The sequence below is a fragment of the Euphorbia lathyris genome, chromosome 7 (assembly GCF_963576675.1).
Source record: "Euphorbia lathyris chromosome 7, ddEupLath1.1, whole genome shotgun sequence".
In the NCBI taxonomy this organism is placed as follows: domain Eukaryota; kingdom Viridiplantae; phylum Streptophyta; class Magnoliopsida; order Malpighiales; family Euphorbiaceae; genus Euphorbia; species Euphorbia lathyris.
Genome location: NC_088916.1, coordinates 58,069,979 through 58,088,571, shown reverse-complemented (window position 1 = coordinate 58,088,571; position 18,593 = coordinate 58,069,979). Strand labels below are relative to the sequence as shown.

The 18,593-nt window shown below is 35.0% G+C and overlaps 2 protein-coding genes across 5 annotated transcripts; both read left to right on the top strand.

Annotated features, from left to right (window-relative positions):
• Positions 1–406: 406 nt before the first annotated feature.
• Positions 407–2,114, top strand: LOC136200794 (phenylcoumaran benzylic ether reductase Betv6-like). Its single transcript, XM_065991249.1, has 5 exons — positions 407–589; positions 790–924; positions 1,337–1,556; positions 1,654–1,857; positions 1,960–2,114. Exons 1-5 carry the CDS (start codon positions 407–409, stop codon positions 2,112–2,114), a joined length of 897 nt encoding a protein of 298 aa, XP_065847321.1.
• Positions 2,115–6,561: 4,447 nt separating this feature from the next.
• LOC136201048 (splicing factor Cactin-like) lies at positions 6,562–16,170 on the top strand. Of its 4 annotated transcripts, none has more exons than XM_065991596.1 (12): positions 6,562–6,705; positions 12,805–12,842; positions 12,997–13,096; positions 13,393–13,464; positions 13,645–13,707; positions 13,814–13,954; positions 14,198–14,293; positions 14,464–14,748; positions 14,838–14,976; positions 15,055–15,392; positions 15,488–15,754; positions 15,856–16,170. In XM_065991596.1, exons 1-12 carry the CDS (start codon positions 6,577–6,579, stop codon positions 15,973–15,975), a joined length of 1,788 nt encoding a protein of 595 aa, XP_065847668.1. In that variant the 5' UTR covers positions 6,562–6,576; the 3' UTR covers positions 15,976–16,170. The 4 variants fall into 4 exon arrangements, with proteins under 4 accessions (XP_065847668.1, XP_065847667.1, XP_065847670.1 ...); XM_065991595.1 differs by having other exon boundaries at positions 12,805–12,890; XM_065991598.1 differs by lacking the exon at positions 6,562–6,705 and adding an exon at positions 11,455–12,017.
• Positions 16,171–18,593: the final 2,423 nt, after the last annotated feature.

Genomic DNA, 18,593 nt, shown 5'->3' with positions numbered 1-18,593 from the left:
ATAGAATAAAGAACAAAATATTTATGTTTTATAATAATTTCTAAAATTGGCCCAACTTGCCAACATTAGAGATAAAATTGTCCTTCACTACCAACATTAGGAGTAAAATTGCTTCTATTTATAAACGTTAGAGTATTTTTACACCTTATATACTAACATCTCTTTTTCGGTACAAGAATACGAAATAATAATAATAATAATAATAATAATAATAATAATAATAATAATAATAATAATAATAATAATAATAAAAAGTCTTCCTTTTCAAGAATTGAGAATCCAAGTCCATTTGACATCCGACATAAATGCTGCCCATAAAAATAGTTAGATTGCTGATCCAAAGAGGTTAAATTTAGCTATTTTGCAACGCATTTGTTGCTGTTTTGTCTCCCAGTAATATCAATTCATGGCTGAGAAAAGTAAGATTTTGATAATCGGAGGAACTGGCTATATCGGAAAATTCATTGTAGAAGCAAGCACAATCGCCGGCCATCCTACCTTTGCTTTGGTTAGAGAGAGCACATCCTCTGATCCTGTTAAAGCTAAACTCCTTGACAAATTCACCAACTTAGGCGTCACCCTATTACATGTAATCTCTCTCTCTCTAATATATATATTTGGCGACGGGGCTTGAAGTTGCCTCGCTCCGATAACGCTAAAAATTATAAATTGAGTATACATAAATTATGAGAGATCGCCTCAAACGCCGTCTACCAATGAATCTTAAATTCGTTACAGTATATATTTGTGTACGAAGAGAGTTAATGTTTGTATATATGATATATGCAGGGAGATATTTTCAAGCGTGAGAGTTTAGTTAAGGCCATTAAACAAGTGGATGTGGTGATATCCACAATTAGTGCCGAGCAATTAGCTGATCAGGCCAACATTATTTCTGCCATTAAAGAAGCCGGTAATGTTAAGGTATTCATTTATTAATATATTCGTAACTTTTATCTTCAACATGTGATATAGGTCAGATTAATATAAGATCTATGGTTGGATTTTAACTATCAGTTTAAACTCTTAGTTCAATTGATTCCATGACATGATATAGAATGTCTTTGATATTAGGGACGGAATTCAAATGGGTCATGGAGGGTCTGTCTAATCCAAATTCCAAGAGATAAATAACAAAATTAGATTTACTATGGAAAATTTCATCGTTAAAAGGAAACTTGTTGTGTAATTTCGTAAGTTGTAGTATTTGTGACAAATGGACAGAATGGGCGACGGATATTTACGCTGCGGAGTTTTAATCCCAAGAGTTTTCTTCACTAAATTTTTCTGATTCCAACACTGTTTGATTCAATTATAAAATATTGAAAATGTTCAGAGATTCTTGCCTTCGGAGTTCGGAAATGACGTGGATCATGTGAATGCTGTTGGGCCAGCAAAATTTGTATTTGGAATCAAGGCTCAAATTCGGCGAACCATTGAAGCAGAAGGAATACCATACACATATGTGCCTTCTGGCTTCTTTTCTTCCTATATCATCTCTTTTTTGTTCCCTCCAGGAGACACCGTCAGCATTTTAGGCGACGGAAACGTCAAAGGTAATTAATGAAATGTTTCTAATCACCAAATTGCCCTTTAGTGACACTTTATTAGCAACATTTTATATCTCATAATTAAATTTATAATTTTGATCAGCAATTCTTAACAAAGAAGAAGACATAGGAACCTACACCATAAGAGCAGTAGATGATCCAAGAACCTTGAATAAGACACTCCTGATTAAGCCACTTAAAAACATTATTACTTTAAATGAGATTGTTGCTCTCAAGGAGAAGAAATTAGGCAAATCTCTACTGAAGATGTATGTTTCAGAAGAGCAGCTTCTTAAAGAAATTGAAGGTAATTTTAGAAAAATATATATGTTTTTTTGTTGGGAAAGAGATTATATAAATTGGTATATATTAGAAAGATTGATTGTTCGATTGTTCGATGTTGTTGCAGCGGCTCCAATGCCGTATAATGTTGGGTTGGCGATAAATCACTCGGTGTTCATAAAGGGCGATCAAACCAATTTTGAGATTGATCCATCTAAGGAAGTTGAGGCCTCTCAGTTATATCCTGATGTCAATTACACTGGTGTTGTAGAATTACTATGATTATCAATCTGTTTTTGTTTTTTTTTTTTAATACATGATCGGCCAGTGAACTTGTCCAAAAAGTTTAATTGGCTTCCTAAAGTTGTCTCGTTAGCTCTGAACTTACTTAAAGTGTATATTATAAATACTTGAAATATCAATTAAAATTCAAAATGGGAGGCGAAAGACACTCTCCTGAAAAGATAGAATGCAATTGTTGACTATACCATTTAGCCCAAATAAGCCTTTTTAATATGTTATGTTATCCCCTTATTATTAAGTATTCTCGGTCTCTTAGTTAAAGCGGTCAATTCTTAGTCTGTTCATGGTGGGTAGACGGACATGTCCACCACCCTATCTCAATGTTGCTCTTTCTTCCGATTCTAATAATTAGGAAGTGTTTTACAGTTTGGAACCAGTGGTGACGAGAACAACCACTGGAGAAATATAAAAAATGGTACATGAACTTATTAAAACTTAACTAATTAACCTTTAACCTATTGCATTAATATAACTAACACTTGGCAGTAATTACAAACTAAATTAACAATCGTTTGACTTACTTGCATTTTTATAATCTAACATCCCCTCGAGCTGGCAGGTATTAAGTAAATAACCCCTGTTTGTGCACCAAATCTTGAAAAAGTAAAGACTTTGTTAGAATTGTCAGAGATAAATATATGATTGGGCCTTAACTATTAACTCGAGTTTTTAGTTCAATCGGTTCCATGATATGGTATCAGAGTTTTTAGGACCAAACGGTTGAGACTTCGAGTCCTGACAACCTCATTAGTGTGTGGAATTAAAAACACATGGCGGGATGGGCCTGTGTTGTACACGCTGCAAGCCCAAGGAACCTTTGCGTGTGGGGGTATGTCAAAGATAAATATATGATTGGGCCTTAAAAAAAATGAATTCATTGGTATTCATGGGATAAACTTTTTGCTCTTTAAAAACTTGGTGGTAATATTGCACTTTTAGCTAAACAAGGTTAAGGCTTCTAACAAAACCTAACTCCGTAGTGGCTCAAGTTTTTAAAGCCCGGTACTACTCGGATGGAAGTTTTTTTAAGAGACCCCGTAATAATCTAAGTTATATTTGGCGAAGTGTTCTTAAGGCTAGACATCTTGTAATTTCATGAACTAGAAGGTCGATTGGTGATGGTAGTGATACAGATTTATGGTCTGACCCTGTGGCTTCCGGATCGAGATAATCCTTTTGTTGAAAGTGTTCATATTACTACTTCCATGTGGACGAAAGATAGCTGCTTGAGAGATACAATAACGGGGCAGTGGGATACGGAAAGGCTTACTCAAAATTTTAGAGACAAAGATATATTTTTAATTTATCAAATTCCATTTTTAATTTAAGTTAGCCCCCGAGCTCTAGGCTGGCTCCGCCCCTGCTCACAGCTTTCGGTACAATCGTGTGCCCACCCTTCTGCTTCTGATTATATGTTAGGAGTTGTTATTAGTGATTATAAGCCCTTGTTGGATGAGTTAGGCAATTGTTGTCATAGCTTTGTTTTAAGATCAGCGAACCGTTCTTCTCACTCTTTAGCTCGTGCTGCTGTTTCTCTATCTGATCGTGGTATGTCGCTTTATGACCCTCTCTCGTTTCTTTTTAATGAGTTAATTGCTTCTTAATATATCACTATTTTTAGTAAAAAAACAAAATTCATAAGATAAGTGCCAAATTAGACGCTAACGTTATCGTTGAAGTGAATATTTGACCATGACGTATGAAATTGTCCAATTTAACCCTAACGTTTTCAAGCAAGATCAATTTTAGCAATGCATTATATAAAATTTGAAAAGGCTGGGTTGATTGTTATTTAACTGCACATCAGACTTTCCAAACATCAAGTATGACTAAGATATTTAAGTGAACTGCTATTTACCATCCCTAAACTACTTATCACCGTCCTCTTTTGACATTTTTGCCATTCTCATAATTTCAACTCCAAAAATCGAAACCTTTCAAGCTTTTTTCGGATTTTCAAAAACCCGACCTAAAACATCATGGCACCAAAATACGGGAAGGGAAAAAGCTTGATGGGTATTTCGGTAAGTTTTATTTCTAAGATTTTGTTCGAAAACACGAGTTCCGCCTCCGAAATCGGAGGCGAAACTCGGAAATTTACGTAGAACGGGTGCGCCACCCGTTCTAGCCATAGGCCGAAACACATGAACTGTGTTCCGACCTATGGCCAGAACGGGTGCACCACTCGTTCTCACCTGTCCGTCCCTTAGGTGGAACGGGATCGCCACCCATTCCACCTAAGGGACGGACAGGGTGGCGCACTCGTTCCCCAGTCGGCCCTACGGCCGACGGAGTGTCGCCGCCCGTTTTGGCTTGGGTCGGGTGGTGTGAGTCACTCGTCCAGGCAAAAAAAGGGCTATTTTTAATTTTTTTATATTGATATCGGGACGTCAGTGAACGGAACCGAAATAGTAAAAAAATTAGAAAATATACAATTGAATATTAGAAATAAAAAAATGTAGTTAATTGGTTTGTTTGTTAATTTATAGGCTGACGGTGGTTCTGGACAATTGAATATATATTAAAATTCGAAAATGTACAATTGAATATATATTAAGAGAAATGTACAATTGAATATATATTAAGAGAAATGTTCATGATTTTCATCTTCGCAGATTTCGTATAATCTGTTTTCGTGAAGTAAAATCGTCCGTTTATTTGTTACATTTCTCTTCGCAGACTTCGCGTAATCTGTTTTCGCGAAGTAAAATTATCATTTTTTTGTTACTTTTCTCTTCGAAGACTTCACGTAATCTTCTTTCGCGAATCCAAATCATCATTTTTCTTGCTAACATGACTTAATTTTTATGAAGGTGGTTGAATACAGAACATCAAATTCAAGTACCCATTTAGCTTGAATACAAAGGTGGTGTACTGGAATGTAGGCGAGGTGGGAACCTGTCGATTTTTCTTGGATTCTTTCTTGAAAAGAAAAGAAAAGTCACCACAAGCTTTGGATTCCATTTCTCAAACTTTGGGTTCCATTTCTCATCTCAAAATGACGCTTATTCCATTTCTAATTCCTTTTGCTTATGGGATTTAGGGTTAGTGTTTGAATTATTGTTACAATCTTGTTGTAAATTTTGATAATGCTATAATTTTAATATTTTTTGTTGCAATATTGTTGTAAATTTTGATAATGTTATGATTTTAATGTTAGAATTATTGTTGCAATATTGCAACCATTGTTGTTATACTTTTTTTTTATTATATACCACTTCACATATTTCGCAATATACGAAGTATGCAAAGATAATACTGCTTAAAAACACGTCTTTTAATTCGCATATTGCGAAATATGTGAAGGGAAAAGTTATTCTGCGAATTAGTATTGTCTTCATAAGTTTCACATATTGCGAAATATGCGAATTAAAAAACGTGTTTTTAAGCAGTATTATCTTCGCATACTTCGTATATTGCGAAATATGCGAATTAAAAAACGTGTTTTTAAGTGTTATATATATATTAAGAGTATTTTGGGAAAGTCATAAAAAAAGGGTAAATAATTTATTAGTCCCTTACTTTTTACCTAACATACTGTTTAGTCCCCCTATTTTGAAAAACACGTTGTAAGGCTCCTAGCTTTTGTCAATATTAACTCTTTGGTCCTTTTGTCTAGTTTTTTTAGACTTGTAATCGTTATATTTTTGCATAATCAGATAGATATAAAATAACAGAGTAACATGGTCAACTTGTATTATATTGTGGTTGTCTTAAAAGTTAAGATATGTTCGCTTAAAAATCTAAAAAAATAGATAAAATGACCACAAGGTTAATATTGGCAAAAAATAAGGACCTCAAAATGTATTTCATTTAAACTTAAACTCCCAACCAAGCAAGGTTAGAATTATAACCTCCTTTAATCGTTGAATGAACCTCCTCTAACCCCCATCCGAGTAGATCCTAACGGGGCGTTTGTTTACAGGGATAAGAGCATAGGGATAGGGATAAAAAAAATTAGAATGAGTTATCCATTGTTTGTTAGTGAGATAGAGGGTGAGACAAATAGAGGGATAAGAGTTTTATCCCACAAAACTTATACTTCGGGGGGTGGTATTAGAGTTGGGATAAGAAAAAATAGATGAAAAAGACTAAGTTATCCTTGCCTAAAATTCTAATTTCCAACTCCTATCCTAATTAGAATTTATCTCTTCCTCCCTTTATAAATTGCTTAATCGTGAAATTCTTTCCCACCCATTCTTTCTCGCGCCAAATTAGACTTTCTTTCCCACGCATTCTTCTGGACTTCTACGTTTTTTCCTGGTCGGCCTCATCTTCTCCTTCTTCCTTCTTCATCTGCTTATACGTGTTAATAATTTTTGACTGTATTTATCGATTGCTGCTGCAGGCTGATAGTTAATTGGATTCTGTTCGACCCCCGCCCTCTTCTCCTTCTTCCATTGCCTGCTCCCCCTTGCTTGTTTCTCTTTCGTCCAATAATATGAAGCAACTTTCGTCCAGCAGAAGGAGCTCTAGCTCCAGCAAGCGCAGAGAACGGAAGAAGGGCTCTTCGAAAAAGATCACTAAAGAAGAAATTGCTGACTATATGGGGAAGAAAGCTCGTAAGAAGGTATAATTTCCCTGTTCAGGTTTATAAAGGGTTGCTTTCTAAAAGAAAAATTGAAAAATTGGAATTCTGGTGTTTAGTTCTAAAAATGACTAGAAAACCTAATACTATATCTTGTTCTCTATTTCGAAAACACGGGTTCTGATACCAAATTACTACATTAACTTCTTTTCTTCTCTACTCCAAACCACTAGAAATTCTTTGTATCCAAATTTTGTTGATTTGTTGTATGTGATGAATGTCCGAGTTTCTCTCAAGTAGAATCGAACAGCTCTAATTAGACCCTACAACTTAAGAATATCATTATATATTTACAGTTATAGCATGATATAATAGGTCCTCTAAAGAAGATTGAATAACTGGTAATCATCAAGTTGTTGATGCTAGGTATGGGTGGAACTCTTATGCTTAATTTAAATCCATGTTTGATTCTGTTGCCTCTTTTTTATATATAAATTTATGAGAGAAAATTAAGAATGGAGATGATAATTAAGTAGGCCGTGTTACATAATTAGATGGTTCCATAGTTGGGAAAGGCGAGAGGCGATAAGGGAAAAATATCGTTTTAGGCGAGGAGAGAGGCGAGGCGACTACCTCTGGCACGTGAGGCGACAAAAGAATTAGAAAAACACAAAAAATAAAATCATAACTCAAATTGACTAGTTTAAGTGAAGTTGTCGAAGTGGATTAATTAAGCCTGGAGGAGATGAAGTTTTCCAACTGGACACAGAGAACCCTTTCTTTCTATCGCAATCGAACAAACTGCTTGATTACAGTTACTTCATTTTTTACCCTAAATATCACCTGAGACCCAAAAGCGACCTAAATATCACCTTAGACCCAAAGGCGACCGCCTCTCGCTTGGAACCGCCTCTCGCCTGCGGTGGAAAGGCGGTCCCGCTTTCCATTACAGAAGGCGGTGGCTTGATCGCCTGGGATGCCTTTCACAACTATGGATGGTTCTCAGGCTCTCATCTGCTTCTGCACGATTTGGCCTCTGTTGTGTTCTTCGTGTTAGACATTGAATAGGGATGGACATACTAAGCCCCTCATGCCTATGTATATATGAATTTACCTATGATGTTTGGTTTTCGCTAAGTGTTATCTAATTCATTATATTATGTTTTGTTACTCAAGTGTTCATTTCTTGTAATTGTTGTTTTGACAGATCGGGTCTGTACTTGTGCTTCAAATACTTATTAATTTGAATGACTTGCTGAGAATTTGTAGTTTTTAATTTAATATGCGTATTTATAAATTTTATTGCAATATCTCGAGCAACTGAGCCGAACCCTAGGTAGGTTCGGTATTGGCTCGTTAATATCTCGAGCCGAGCCCTCTCGAATCAAGCTTTGACGAGCTTTGACCGAGCCGAGCTTTGACCGAATTTGACCGAGCTTTGAGCGACCGAAACCGTGATTTGACCGAGCTTTGACCGAATCTGACCGAGCTGAGCTTTTATCGAGCTTCTAACGAGTTTTAACCAAATTCATTATACATGCATAGATAAGTAGCGTAAAAAATAGAAAAGCCTTATAACATACTTCATATGAGTTTAAAATATTTATAAAGAAAAACAATCATGTTATTGTCGAGATTCCAAAACAGTATATGGTACTTGTGATCGGAAAACACAAGCTCGGATAAAAATTTCAAACAATGACATATATATTAAACTTTGTAATGTATTTTATTCCTTATCAAAACTTAATTGTCTTGCTAAAGACTCAAATATCCAAGCTTTTTTTTGTGTCATTTCTTGTATCGGATAAATCTTATTTGATTTGTGAATTGTGATGAAAACTAATAATAACTAATAAAATATATATAGTAATTAAAAATAATCGAGCATGTTCGCGAGCTTTCGAGCCGAACTTGAGGAAGCTCGAACTTAGCTCGTTAATGCTCGAACCGATCCCGAACTCGAGTCGAGCCATATCAAGCGAGCTTTGATCGAGCTTTCACCGAGCCGAGCTCGAATAGTTTACGAACTACCAAGGCTCGCTTGCACCCCTAGATTTGACGTCCGGTCTGGTTCTGATAACATTGCTAAAAAGAAAAAGAAGATTCCAATCATATAAAAATTGAATTGTGGATATCAAACATCCTCCTTCTTCCATCCTTTTTAATTCTATTTTAATTAATAATTAAAGGGTTAAGGTGTAAAAATACCCCAAACGTTTTGGATCAGGAGCAACTTTACCCCTAACGTCTAAAATTATGCAATTTTACCCCTAACGTTTGTAGCCAAGAGCAATTTTACCCCTAACGTTGATAAATTGGGTCAATTTCAGACACTATTATAAAATACAGTCATTTATTTTATTTATTTTGCACCAATTGCACATCAATTCATTCTAAAAAAGGATATCATGTTTTTTGTAATTTAATTATAAAATTGGAGATTAATATTTATAAATTCGGTGAATTTTTTGAAGTTTTTTATCTAATTTGTACAAAAGACCGTATGTTTTTAATATTTTTTTTTACATCCCAACATATATGTTTGTGATTTGTTACTGATAAAAATAACGCGTGTATGAAGTGTAGATGACAAGATCCATCATCGAGAAAACATTTTGATGAATTATTTCTCAAATTGACTCAATTTATCAACGTTAAGAGTAAAATTGCTATTGGCTTCTAACATTAGGGGTAAATTGCACCATTTTAAACGTTAGGGGTTTAATTGCTCCTAACCCAAAAAGTTAGAGGTATTTTTGCACCTTAACCCATAATTAAATAAGTAATTACTAACTACGATTTTGATAAAATTAAAATTAAAATTACTTTAATGAATTTCTAATATTTATAGTTAAAAATACAAAATAATTTACAGTTGATTTTGAGTGTAATTTCCTCAAAATATTTCATAATCATTTCAAAAAAAAAAAGAAAATCATAATGGAGTAGTTTCGTCTTTTAAAACTAAAATTAAGAAAAGTCGCAGAACACTAAGGAGGTGTTTGTTAGAAGGGATATAGGAGGTGGGATGGGGATAAAAAACACGAGATAAGTTATCCCGTGTTTGTTAGAGAGATAGAAGAGTGAGACAAATGAAGGATAAACCTCTTATCCCTCAAATCCTATACTCAGGAGGGGTGGTATAAGGAGGTGAGATAAGCTCTTGCGATTTTAATAGGATGGAAAAATCCATTTTATCCCTCAAATTCAAGTTACGTAATTTAAATAAGGTTAAAATAGTAAAATGTATTATTTCATTCTTATCCATGTCTCACGTACCAAACATAATATACTATCACAACCTCTATCTTATGCGCTATGCCCAATCCCATAGAATAAATAACAAACACCTCTTAAAAACTGAAAATCTAACTCTTTCCATCGCCCGCTCTCTTCTCCTTCTTCCCTTGCCTCCTTTTGGTGTTTAGTTATTAAAATGACTAGGAAACCTAATATATCATGTTCTCTATTTCGAAAACACGGGGTTCTTGTACCAATTTACTACAATAACTTATTTTCTTCTCTACTCCAAACCACTAGACATTCTTCGTATCCCAATTTTGTTGATTTGTTGTATGTGATGAATGTCCGAGTTTCTCTCAAGTAGAACCGAACAGCTCTAATTAGACAGATCCTACAACTTAAGAATAGCATTGTATATTTACAGTTACAACATATATAATAGGTCCTCTAAATAACTGGTAATCATCAAGTTGTTGGTGCTAGGTATCTCAAGTTTGCATCATTTCCTTTTTTACTGTCATTCCTTCCATTTTAATTTTGCTACTGAATTCGATTGATTTTTTTCTTTGTTTTGCTGAGGAAAAAAGTAGAGAAGAAGGAGGAGGAGGAGGCTGAGCTAGTGGAAGAGGCGGAAGGGAGAGATAGGGGAGAGAATTTAGGAGAGAGAAAATATGAAATTAATATGAGGGAAAAATAAAAATTAAAAGAAAATATAATTAAGGGTAAGTTAGTCATTTAACATTAGGTGGGTCCACTTTTATTTGTTAGGAGGTTAAAAGTGATGAGGTGGCGAGTTGACCGGTCAAAATTACCGGCCATACACTTTAGTGGGAGGTTAACAAAAGATTTTACAGTTTAGTGTGACAAAATTTTGGTTGTACGCCAAATTGTGATTATGGGTAAAGGTTGTACACCACGTATGTAAGATACAAAAAGAGGAACAAGAGGAAGGAATGAATCAGAATGCATATCAAGGTGGTCCCCTTTTTTTATGACTTTAAAACAACCCAACACTAGATTAACCCTTTCTTAAAAAAAAAAAACACACAGGTCTGTTTGATAAAACTGAAAATTAAGTACTGACAAAATAAGTACTGAATTTTAAGTGTGAGTATTATAAGTGCTGAAAATATTGAATGATTTAATTTTTATAAAAATATTAGTTGATAATGTTTAACTTAAAATGTTAAGTTAAATATTATGACTTATCAAAATAAGTGGTTTTTAACTTAATTAACTAATTTAGGTGGTGCAAAAACAACCGTTATCAAACGTACTTAAATTAAATAAGTGATTAACATTTTAATTTAAGCAATTAAGTGAGTGGTTTATGAAATAAGGCCTCAGTTAACTAAATTGAGATTCAGATTTTGACTCACTTTATGTGAGGAAGTGATTTGATGAAATTTAACAATTGAAGGACTTACTTGTTGATTTGGGTAGAATGGAGAACTAAATAATTTTTCGACTATAGTTCGGATCCAAAGGATCTTTATGTCACCTTTTAAGAAAATATTTCCTACCAAAACTCATGTTAGGAATACTTCCCCCTTTTAAACCAACTAAAATTAAGAAAATTTACAGAACCCTAAAAACCGAAAACCTAACTCTTTCCTTCGCCCTCCTCTCCTCTTCTCCCTCTTCTCCTTCTTCCCTCTTCTGAAAACCATAATTGATCTTACCGTGAGGTCTCTCTTTTCTCATCTCAGCCTCCTTCCTTATTTATTAGGTTCCGGGGCTACAGCCAAATACCAGCACAAATCCGAGAGTGAAAGGTCATAGGGCTCATAGACATATAGCCCCCTGCTTCATCAAACCTTGGCGCAACACCCTCTTTCGCCGATAGGCATCACAAAGACCCGAAGCTAAATACCATTTGTATTTGAGCCCTCACTATCCCTTTCCACGCGATCGAACTTTCCCTGTAAAAGGGAATAGTGTTTTGGTTCTAAACTGCTCCCCCTTGTTTCTTTTTCCTCCAATAATATGAAGCAACTGGAACGTCGCAGAAGGAGCTCTAGCAAGCCCAGAGAACGGAAGGAGGACTCTTCGAGAAAGATCACTGAAGAAGAAATTGCAGACTATTTGGGGAAGAAAGCTGTAAGAAGGTATGATTTCCCTGTTTACACAGATCCTACAACTTAAGAATAGCATTGTATATTTACAGTTATAGCATGATATAATAGGTCCTCTAAAGAAGATTTAATAACTGGTAATCATCAAGTTGTTGGTGCTAGGTATGGGTGGAACTCTTCTGCTTAATTTAAATCCATGTTTGATTCTGTTGCTTCTTCTTTATATATAAATTTATGAGAGAAAATTAAGAATGGAGATGATAATTAAGTAAGCCCTGTTACATAATTAGATGGCTCTCAGGCTCTCATCTACTTCTGCACGATTTGGCCTCTGTTGTGTTCTTCGTGTTAGACATTGAATAGGGATGGACATACTAAGCACCTCATGCCTATGTATATATGAATTTACCTATGATGTTTGGTTTTCGCTAAGTGTTACCTAATCCATTATATTATGCTTTGTGACTCAATTGTAATTTTTGTTTTGACAGATTGGGTATGTACATGTGCTTCAAATACTTATTAATTTGAATGACTTAGAATTTATTGTTTTTAATTTAATATGTGTGTTTTATAAAGTTTATTGCTATAAAAATAGTGTTAAAAGAATTCCATTTAATATTTAGAAAATGAAAAGTAAGAAATGAAAAACAGATAAACTAAGTATGTTTTCTGTTCTTTTACTTCTCTATTTGGCAAATGGAAAATCAGAGAGCTTAGAAATAGAAAAGAAAATTGGAAGATGAAAACGGAAAATATTTTTCGATGCTAAACACTACCAAGGTTTCTTTTTTATGACATGTGGTTTTGATTTGTGCAGGCCATGAAAGTTTCGAAGAAAGTGAAGTCTGTCTCCGGCTATTCCAATGATTCCAATCCATTTGGTGATTCTAATCTCAATGAGACGTGAGTGTTCTTTTTTTTTAAAAAAAAAAATTTGAAGCTATGAGTTAGTCTGGCTCTTATTTTGCTGGTTTTGTTAAATCTAACCGGAGTCTTATGTTTCTTACAGATTCGTTTGGCGAAAGAAGATTGAACGTGATGTTTCCCAAGGCATGTCACTTGATACGTTTTCTGTTAAAGCTGAGAAGCAGAGGCAGAGAGAAAGAATGGTATGAATTGTCTTGATCTTCTGTGGTTGGGTTCATATCATTTCTTTTTAAATAAATATATATGTTGTTAATAAACTAAAAAATAACACATGGAGAACTGGGTCAAAACTATCTTGTTTAAGTATTACTGCTGCTTACATTTAACTCGTAATGGTGGCATTGATTGTGATTTTCTGTGTGCACGTATTCTTGCGTCGTGGGGGTGGTACCATCTCTTGTCTTAAGATAATTACAAAACTCATAAACATGAAAAAAAGTCCATAGATTCTAATGTATGTAGCAATTTTGAAATGCAGGCAGAGATTGAAAAGGTGAAAAAGAGAAGAGAGGAAAGGGCACTGGAAAAGGCACGACATGAAGAAGAAATGGTAAGCATAATTTCTTTTTCATCAAAATCTTTTGGCAAATTGAATTTTAACTGCCTCTCGACATTGTTTAAAAAATAAGCTGTCTCCGACATTAGTGAAATTAAATTTTAAAATGATTCGAATTTCTTGATTTGGTGAATTTGGCATGTTCTTTGGTTTGTAATTCATTTCATTCTGCAGGCTCTATTGGCTAGAGAACGTGCAAGGGCCGAGTTCCAAGACTGGGAGAAAAAAGAAGAGGAGGTATGTTGCATGTTGTGTTTCATTTCTTCTCCTTTTCATGCCATCACTACCTTGTCAAATCTTTGTTATTGTTTGTCTAACGAGTTCATATATATTTGACCTACAGTTTCACTTTGATCAAAGCAAAGTGAGGTCAGTTATCAGGATGCGTGAAGGGAGAATGAAGCCTATAGATGTTTTGTCAAAGCACCTTAATGTATCCGATGATTTGGATATAGACTTGAATGAGCCGTACATTGTTTTCAAGGTAAATGTTACTTTTTCTTCTGTCTGCATTTTGCTCCTTTTCCTCGTTAACAGTTCAACTACAATATTGATTATTCTAACTTGTGTTCCGACGTTACAAACGTTTATTTCAAGATTTGCCACCATTAGATATTCTATTGTTTTATTTTCCCTTTTAAATCATCGATGATTTATTAAATTCCATAGTGGCACACGAGTGCATTTTTGGTTGAACTAACTCTTACTTTTTATGTGCATCATGCAGGGTTTAACTGTAAAGGAGATGGAAGAGCTTGGCGATGACATTAAAATGCATCTGGATATGGATAGGAAAACTCAGACGCACATTGATTATTGGGAGGTACTATTTTTTCATGTCTATATTTATTGTTCTTATGGCCCTAGTTTTGGTTGATCAGAAGAGTATTACTTGAAATTTATAGATATTTTGGTTAAGTGCTTGTGTGAATATGATTATTTAGTTGAATCTGTAAAGAACAGTACCTAAACATATGCAAAATTTCTTTCTAGGCACTTTTGGTGGTTTGTAATTGGGAGCTAGCTGAAGCTCGTAAAAAAGATGCACTAGATCGAGCTAGGGTGCGTGGGGAGGAACCTCCTGCAGAGGTTCTTGCAGAAGAAAGGGGAGTACATTCTAGCATCGAAACAGACGTCAGGAATCTCTTGGAAGGGAAGAGCTCCAATGAGCTTGAGGCGTTACGGTCTCAAATAGAGGCACAAATGAGTTCTGGATCCGCAAAAGTAGTGGAATACTGGGAGGCTGTTCTCAAACGACTGCAGATCTACAAGGCAAAGGTAATTATTACTTCAAGTTTCTCAATTTGTATTGCTGCAACTACGGACTTGCTTTTTTTCGGACCTTACTTTTATATTGGCAATGGTAGGCTTGTCTGAGGGAGATTCACGGTAAGATGTTACGCAAGCATTTGCAACTCCTTGAGCCATCTTCGGAAGGTCATGATAAGCTGGAAGGTGATCATAATTTAACGCCTATTCAGGAGGACAGTGAGCATGATATAAATGGTATGTGATACTTATTTTTTCTCTGAAAAAATTTGCTGGTTCCTAAAACCTCGGCTAATGGTTTTCAATGTTGTATAGATGGTGAAACATTTTCCCCAGAACCCATTGTGGAGGAAAGTCATGAGCCAGAAGAAGAAGACGAAGAAGAAGAAGAAGTAGCTGGTTCGTTTTCACCTCAACTGTTACATGGTGACGACAATGAAGAAGCAATTGATCCTGAGGAAGATAGGGCCATATTGGAAAGAAAACGCATGGCTGTGCGAGAGGAACAACAAAGACGAATTCAAGAGGCCATGGCATCGAAACTGCCTCCAGCAGAAGATAACTTTGAGATGAAAGCCATTAAAGCTATGGGGGTCATGGAGGAAGGTGATGTAGTATTTGGCTCTGGAGCTGAGGTGAATCTGGACTCACAGGTAATTAATTGGCAGAAAACAAGTAACAGGATTTGGCCTTTGTATTCTCTCTTCTCTTCGACGATACTAACAAAACAAAATTGATTTGTTTGCAGGTGTATTGGTGGCACGATAAGTACCGACCAAGAAAGCCGAAATATTTCAACCGGGTTCATACCGGATACGAGTGGAATAAATACAATCAAACTCATTATGATCATGACAATCCGCCCCCAAAGGTTGTTCAAGGATATAAATTCAACATCTTTTACCCAGACCTCGTCGACAAGATAAAAGCTCCAACTTATACAATCGAGAGGGATGGGAACAGTGATGAGACTTGCATTATAAGGTTCCATGCCGGGCCACCTTATGAAGATATAGTAAGTTGTCTCCCCGTCCAGTCCAGTCCAGTCCAGTGCTATTTTATGTGTTGACATTCATTGTACTCTTTCTAACAAACATTATCCTACTTGTTTGATAGGCTTTTCGAATTGTAAACAAGGAATGGGAATATTCTCACAAGAAGGGATTCAAATGCACATTTGAACGAGGAATCTTGCATGTTTACTTCAACTTCCAACGGTATCGCTACAGAAGATGATGTTATGTTCATTACGTGATCTTTTGGATGTTTTTCTTTAATTGTAGATTATATTACCAAGACCAGCTAATGTGTTCACCTTTTTTTTATATTACATAGCAATATCTTAAAATATATATAAAAAATATGTAATATTAATTGCTATGAAAGATAACAGATTTTATTTATCAACTCTCACATAAATTTAGCTCTGAAGATTATGAAGTTATTTCTGAAAGGACTTTGAAGTCAATTCTGGGTGGAATATTTGCTACAACTGAACTGCTCTCTATCCCACTGTTAACCCGGTTTTTCATGCTCACACAAAGCAATTTGTTCGGGAACATGTTGTAGATGAATTTCTTTCAGTTTGTTGCATTCCTACAGAAGACTAGGTTGCTGAAATTTTTACCAAATTGCTATCGAGCACTTGTTTTTCAACTCTTCGGCAACATTTCTAGATGAGTCCTCGACATTGGCTTCCTAATTAGAATCCTATTTCCTTAGAATTAGGTTATTGCAAAGGATATTCGATTATTGATAGAGTTGGTTTAGGATTGGGATTTTAATGTCTATATCATGATGATAGAGTTGGTTTATGACTATAGTTTTAATGTGTATATATTATGGTTCTCTTTAATTATTCATTCAAGGGAAAATCAAATTAGTTCACTCATTAGATTTTACAAACATTTCATGTGAATTTTCTAATGGCATTGAATTAAGTTGCTTTCAAAGCGGAAGGGTTATGAATTTAAATCTTGATTGCAATTCAATAATTAAATCGTAACCATTAATGTGAGATTAATTAATCTCTAAAGTTGAAATTCAATTTTTAAAAAAAAATGACTACTAGAGTATGACATTTCTTAAAAACATGTGAGTAAAAGGATTGTTGCTATAATCTTTTCGGATATAAAAAAATAGATCTCTTTTTATAATTAAGAAAATAGGAACTCTACGAAGTATTTCAAAATTTCTTCAATTTGGGAGGATTCAAATTCTAATAATAGTTGTTTTTTGTTATTATTATTATTATAAGCTAAAGAGATCTTAAAAAAATTGGTGGTTTTCACATGGTCGGTGACTGACCAAGTGAATTTGGTCATTCATCATTAGATCTAACAGGGATGATCTAAACCTTACGATAATTTTAATCTCTACCACAGAATTTTAATAAGTTTAGATCTAATGGTGAGTGATTATATTCACTTGGTCAGTCACTGACCAGGTGAAAATTACTGCAAAAAAAAATAGCTCAATAAAAATATTAATACGACTTTTTTTTATCATCTAAACTACAAGTATTCTATTTAAAAAAACCACAAATATTCTCATAAAGATGATTTTATTCGAGTTTAGTCACAGTTAAAGTTCTTCACATCTTTCAGCAAATATATTTAATAGGAAACGGACCTAAGATAAACTCAATTTATAGTTAACATTAATACACAATGAATAGCTATTGGGATGAAAGGCAAGAATCTTATTAAAGGGATCAAGAGGCTCTGCCATTCCTTTGCTTCTATCACTTTCTGTCATATCTTTAGAGAGCAGAACAGGGTGGCGGATCGTCTGGCGGCTGCAGGTCATGAAGGAAGTTGGGGAGTCACTAATTATCCGGGTAAATTTCACACATGGTATACAACCTTTGCTCTAAATCACACTTTGGTGTACAACCTTCAAAATGTCACACTAATATGCACGAACTTAGGGGTGACCTCACACTGTGGTGTATAGCCGGTGAGAATGACCGGTCAACCCCAGTCAACCCGCCACGTCACCCATATCCCACTAATTCTAATTAAAAACGTGGGCCCCCTAAATGTGTAATGTCTAAAATACCCTCATTTGGTTTTCCCTCCTAATTAATCACCTACCCATCTCCCAATACACGTCCCTTCGTTTTCTGATCAACTTTTAAACAGAAAAAACGTTCTGGCTATCCATCATTTCTTCATTTGTTCGAACTCAAAAGCTTTCCGTCTCTCTCTATCTATTTCGATTTTGAAGGTTCCACTTCCACTACAAACCCTAGGTTCTACAGTTCTTGCTCCGTAAACAATTCGAAACCCATATCGCAATACAAGAAGAAGTGATCGCAAGAACGGTGTTAATCGCAAGACAAGGAGAACTTCATCTATTTCCTCTTCGAATTAGGCAGAGGTAAGTTCACTACTTTTTTCGATTCCATGAAGATAATAACTCTGTTTCGCATAAAGTTCGTATTTTTGCTCGTTGTCGAATAAAGTTCGTATTTTTGCTCGTTGTTTAAAAGGATAACTGGGTAGCTCGTGTTTGCTCTTCATAATAACTCTGTTTCGCATGAAGTTCGTATTTTTGCTCGTTTCGAATAAAATTCGTATTTTTGCTCGTTGTTTAAAAGGATAACTGGGTAGCTCGTATTTTTGCTTTCTCTCACCAAACGACTGTATATTTCCCATTGCCTATGGCATGGTTGAGACAGAAAGCAAGGAAACTTGGACATGGTTTTTGGATTTATTGGCTGAAGATCTAGAAATTGAAGACGGTAGCCATTTCACCTTCATGTCAGACAGACAAAAGGTATAACTGTTTAGTTGGGTATTGTGTTGTTATTTCCATATTCAGTATGCATAATTTGTGTCCTTCAATGCAGG

Bases quoted from the DNA above. Each gene is read 5' to 3' on its own strand.
- LOC136200794 (XM_065991249.1), top strand. From the start codon at position 407: ATGGCTGAGAAAAGTAAGATTTTGATAATCGGAGGAACTGGCTATATC. The intron at 590-789 runs GTAATCTCTCTC...TGATATATGCAG, and splicing joins TAGGCGTCACCCTATTACAT to GGAGATATTTTCAAGCGTGA. The intron at 925-1,336 runs GTATTCATTTAT...GAAAATGTTCAG, and splicing joins AAGAAGCCGGTAATGTTAAG to AGATTCTTGCCTTCGGAGTT.
- LOC136201048 (XM_065991595.1), top strand. From the start codon at position 6,577: ATGAAGCAACTTTCGTCCAGCAGAAGGAGCTCTAGCTCCAGCAAGCGC. The intron at 13,708-13,813 runs GTATGTTGCATG...TTTGACCTACAG, and splicing joins GGGAGAAAAAAGAAGAGGAG to TTTCACTTTGATCAAAGCAA. The intron at 15,755-15,855 runs GTAAGTTGTCTC...CTTGTTTGATAG, and splicing joins GGCCACCTTATGAAGATATA to GCTTTTCGAATTGTAAACAA.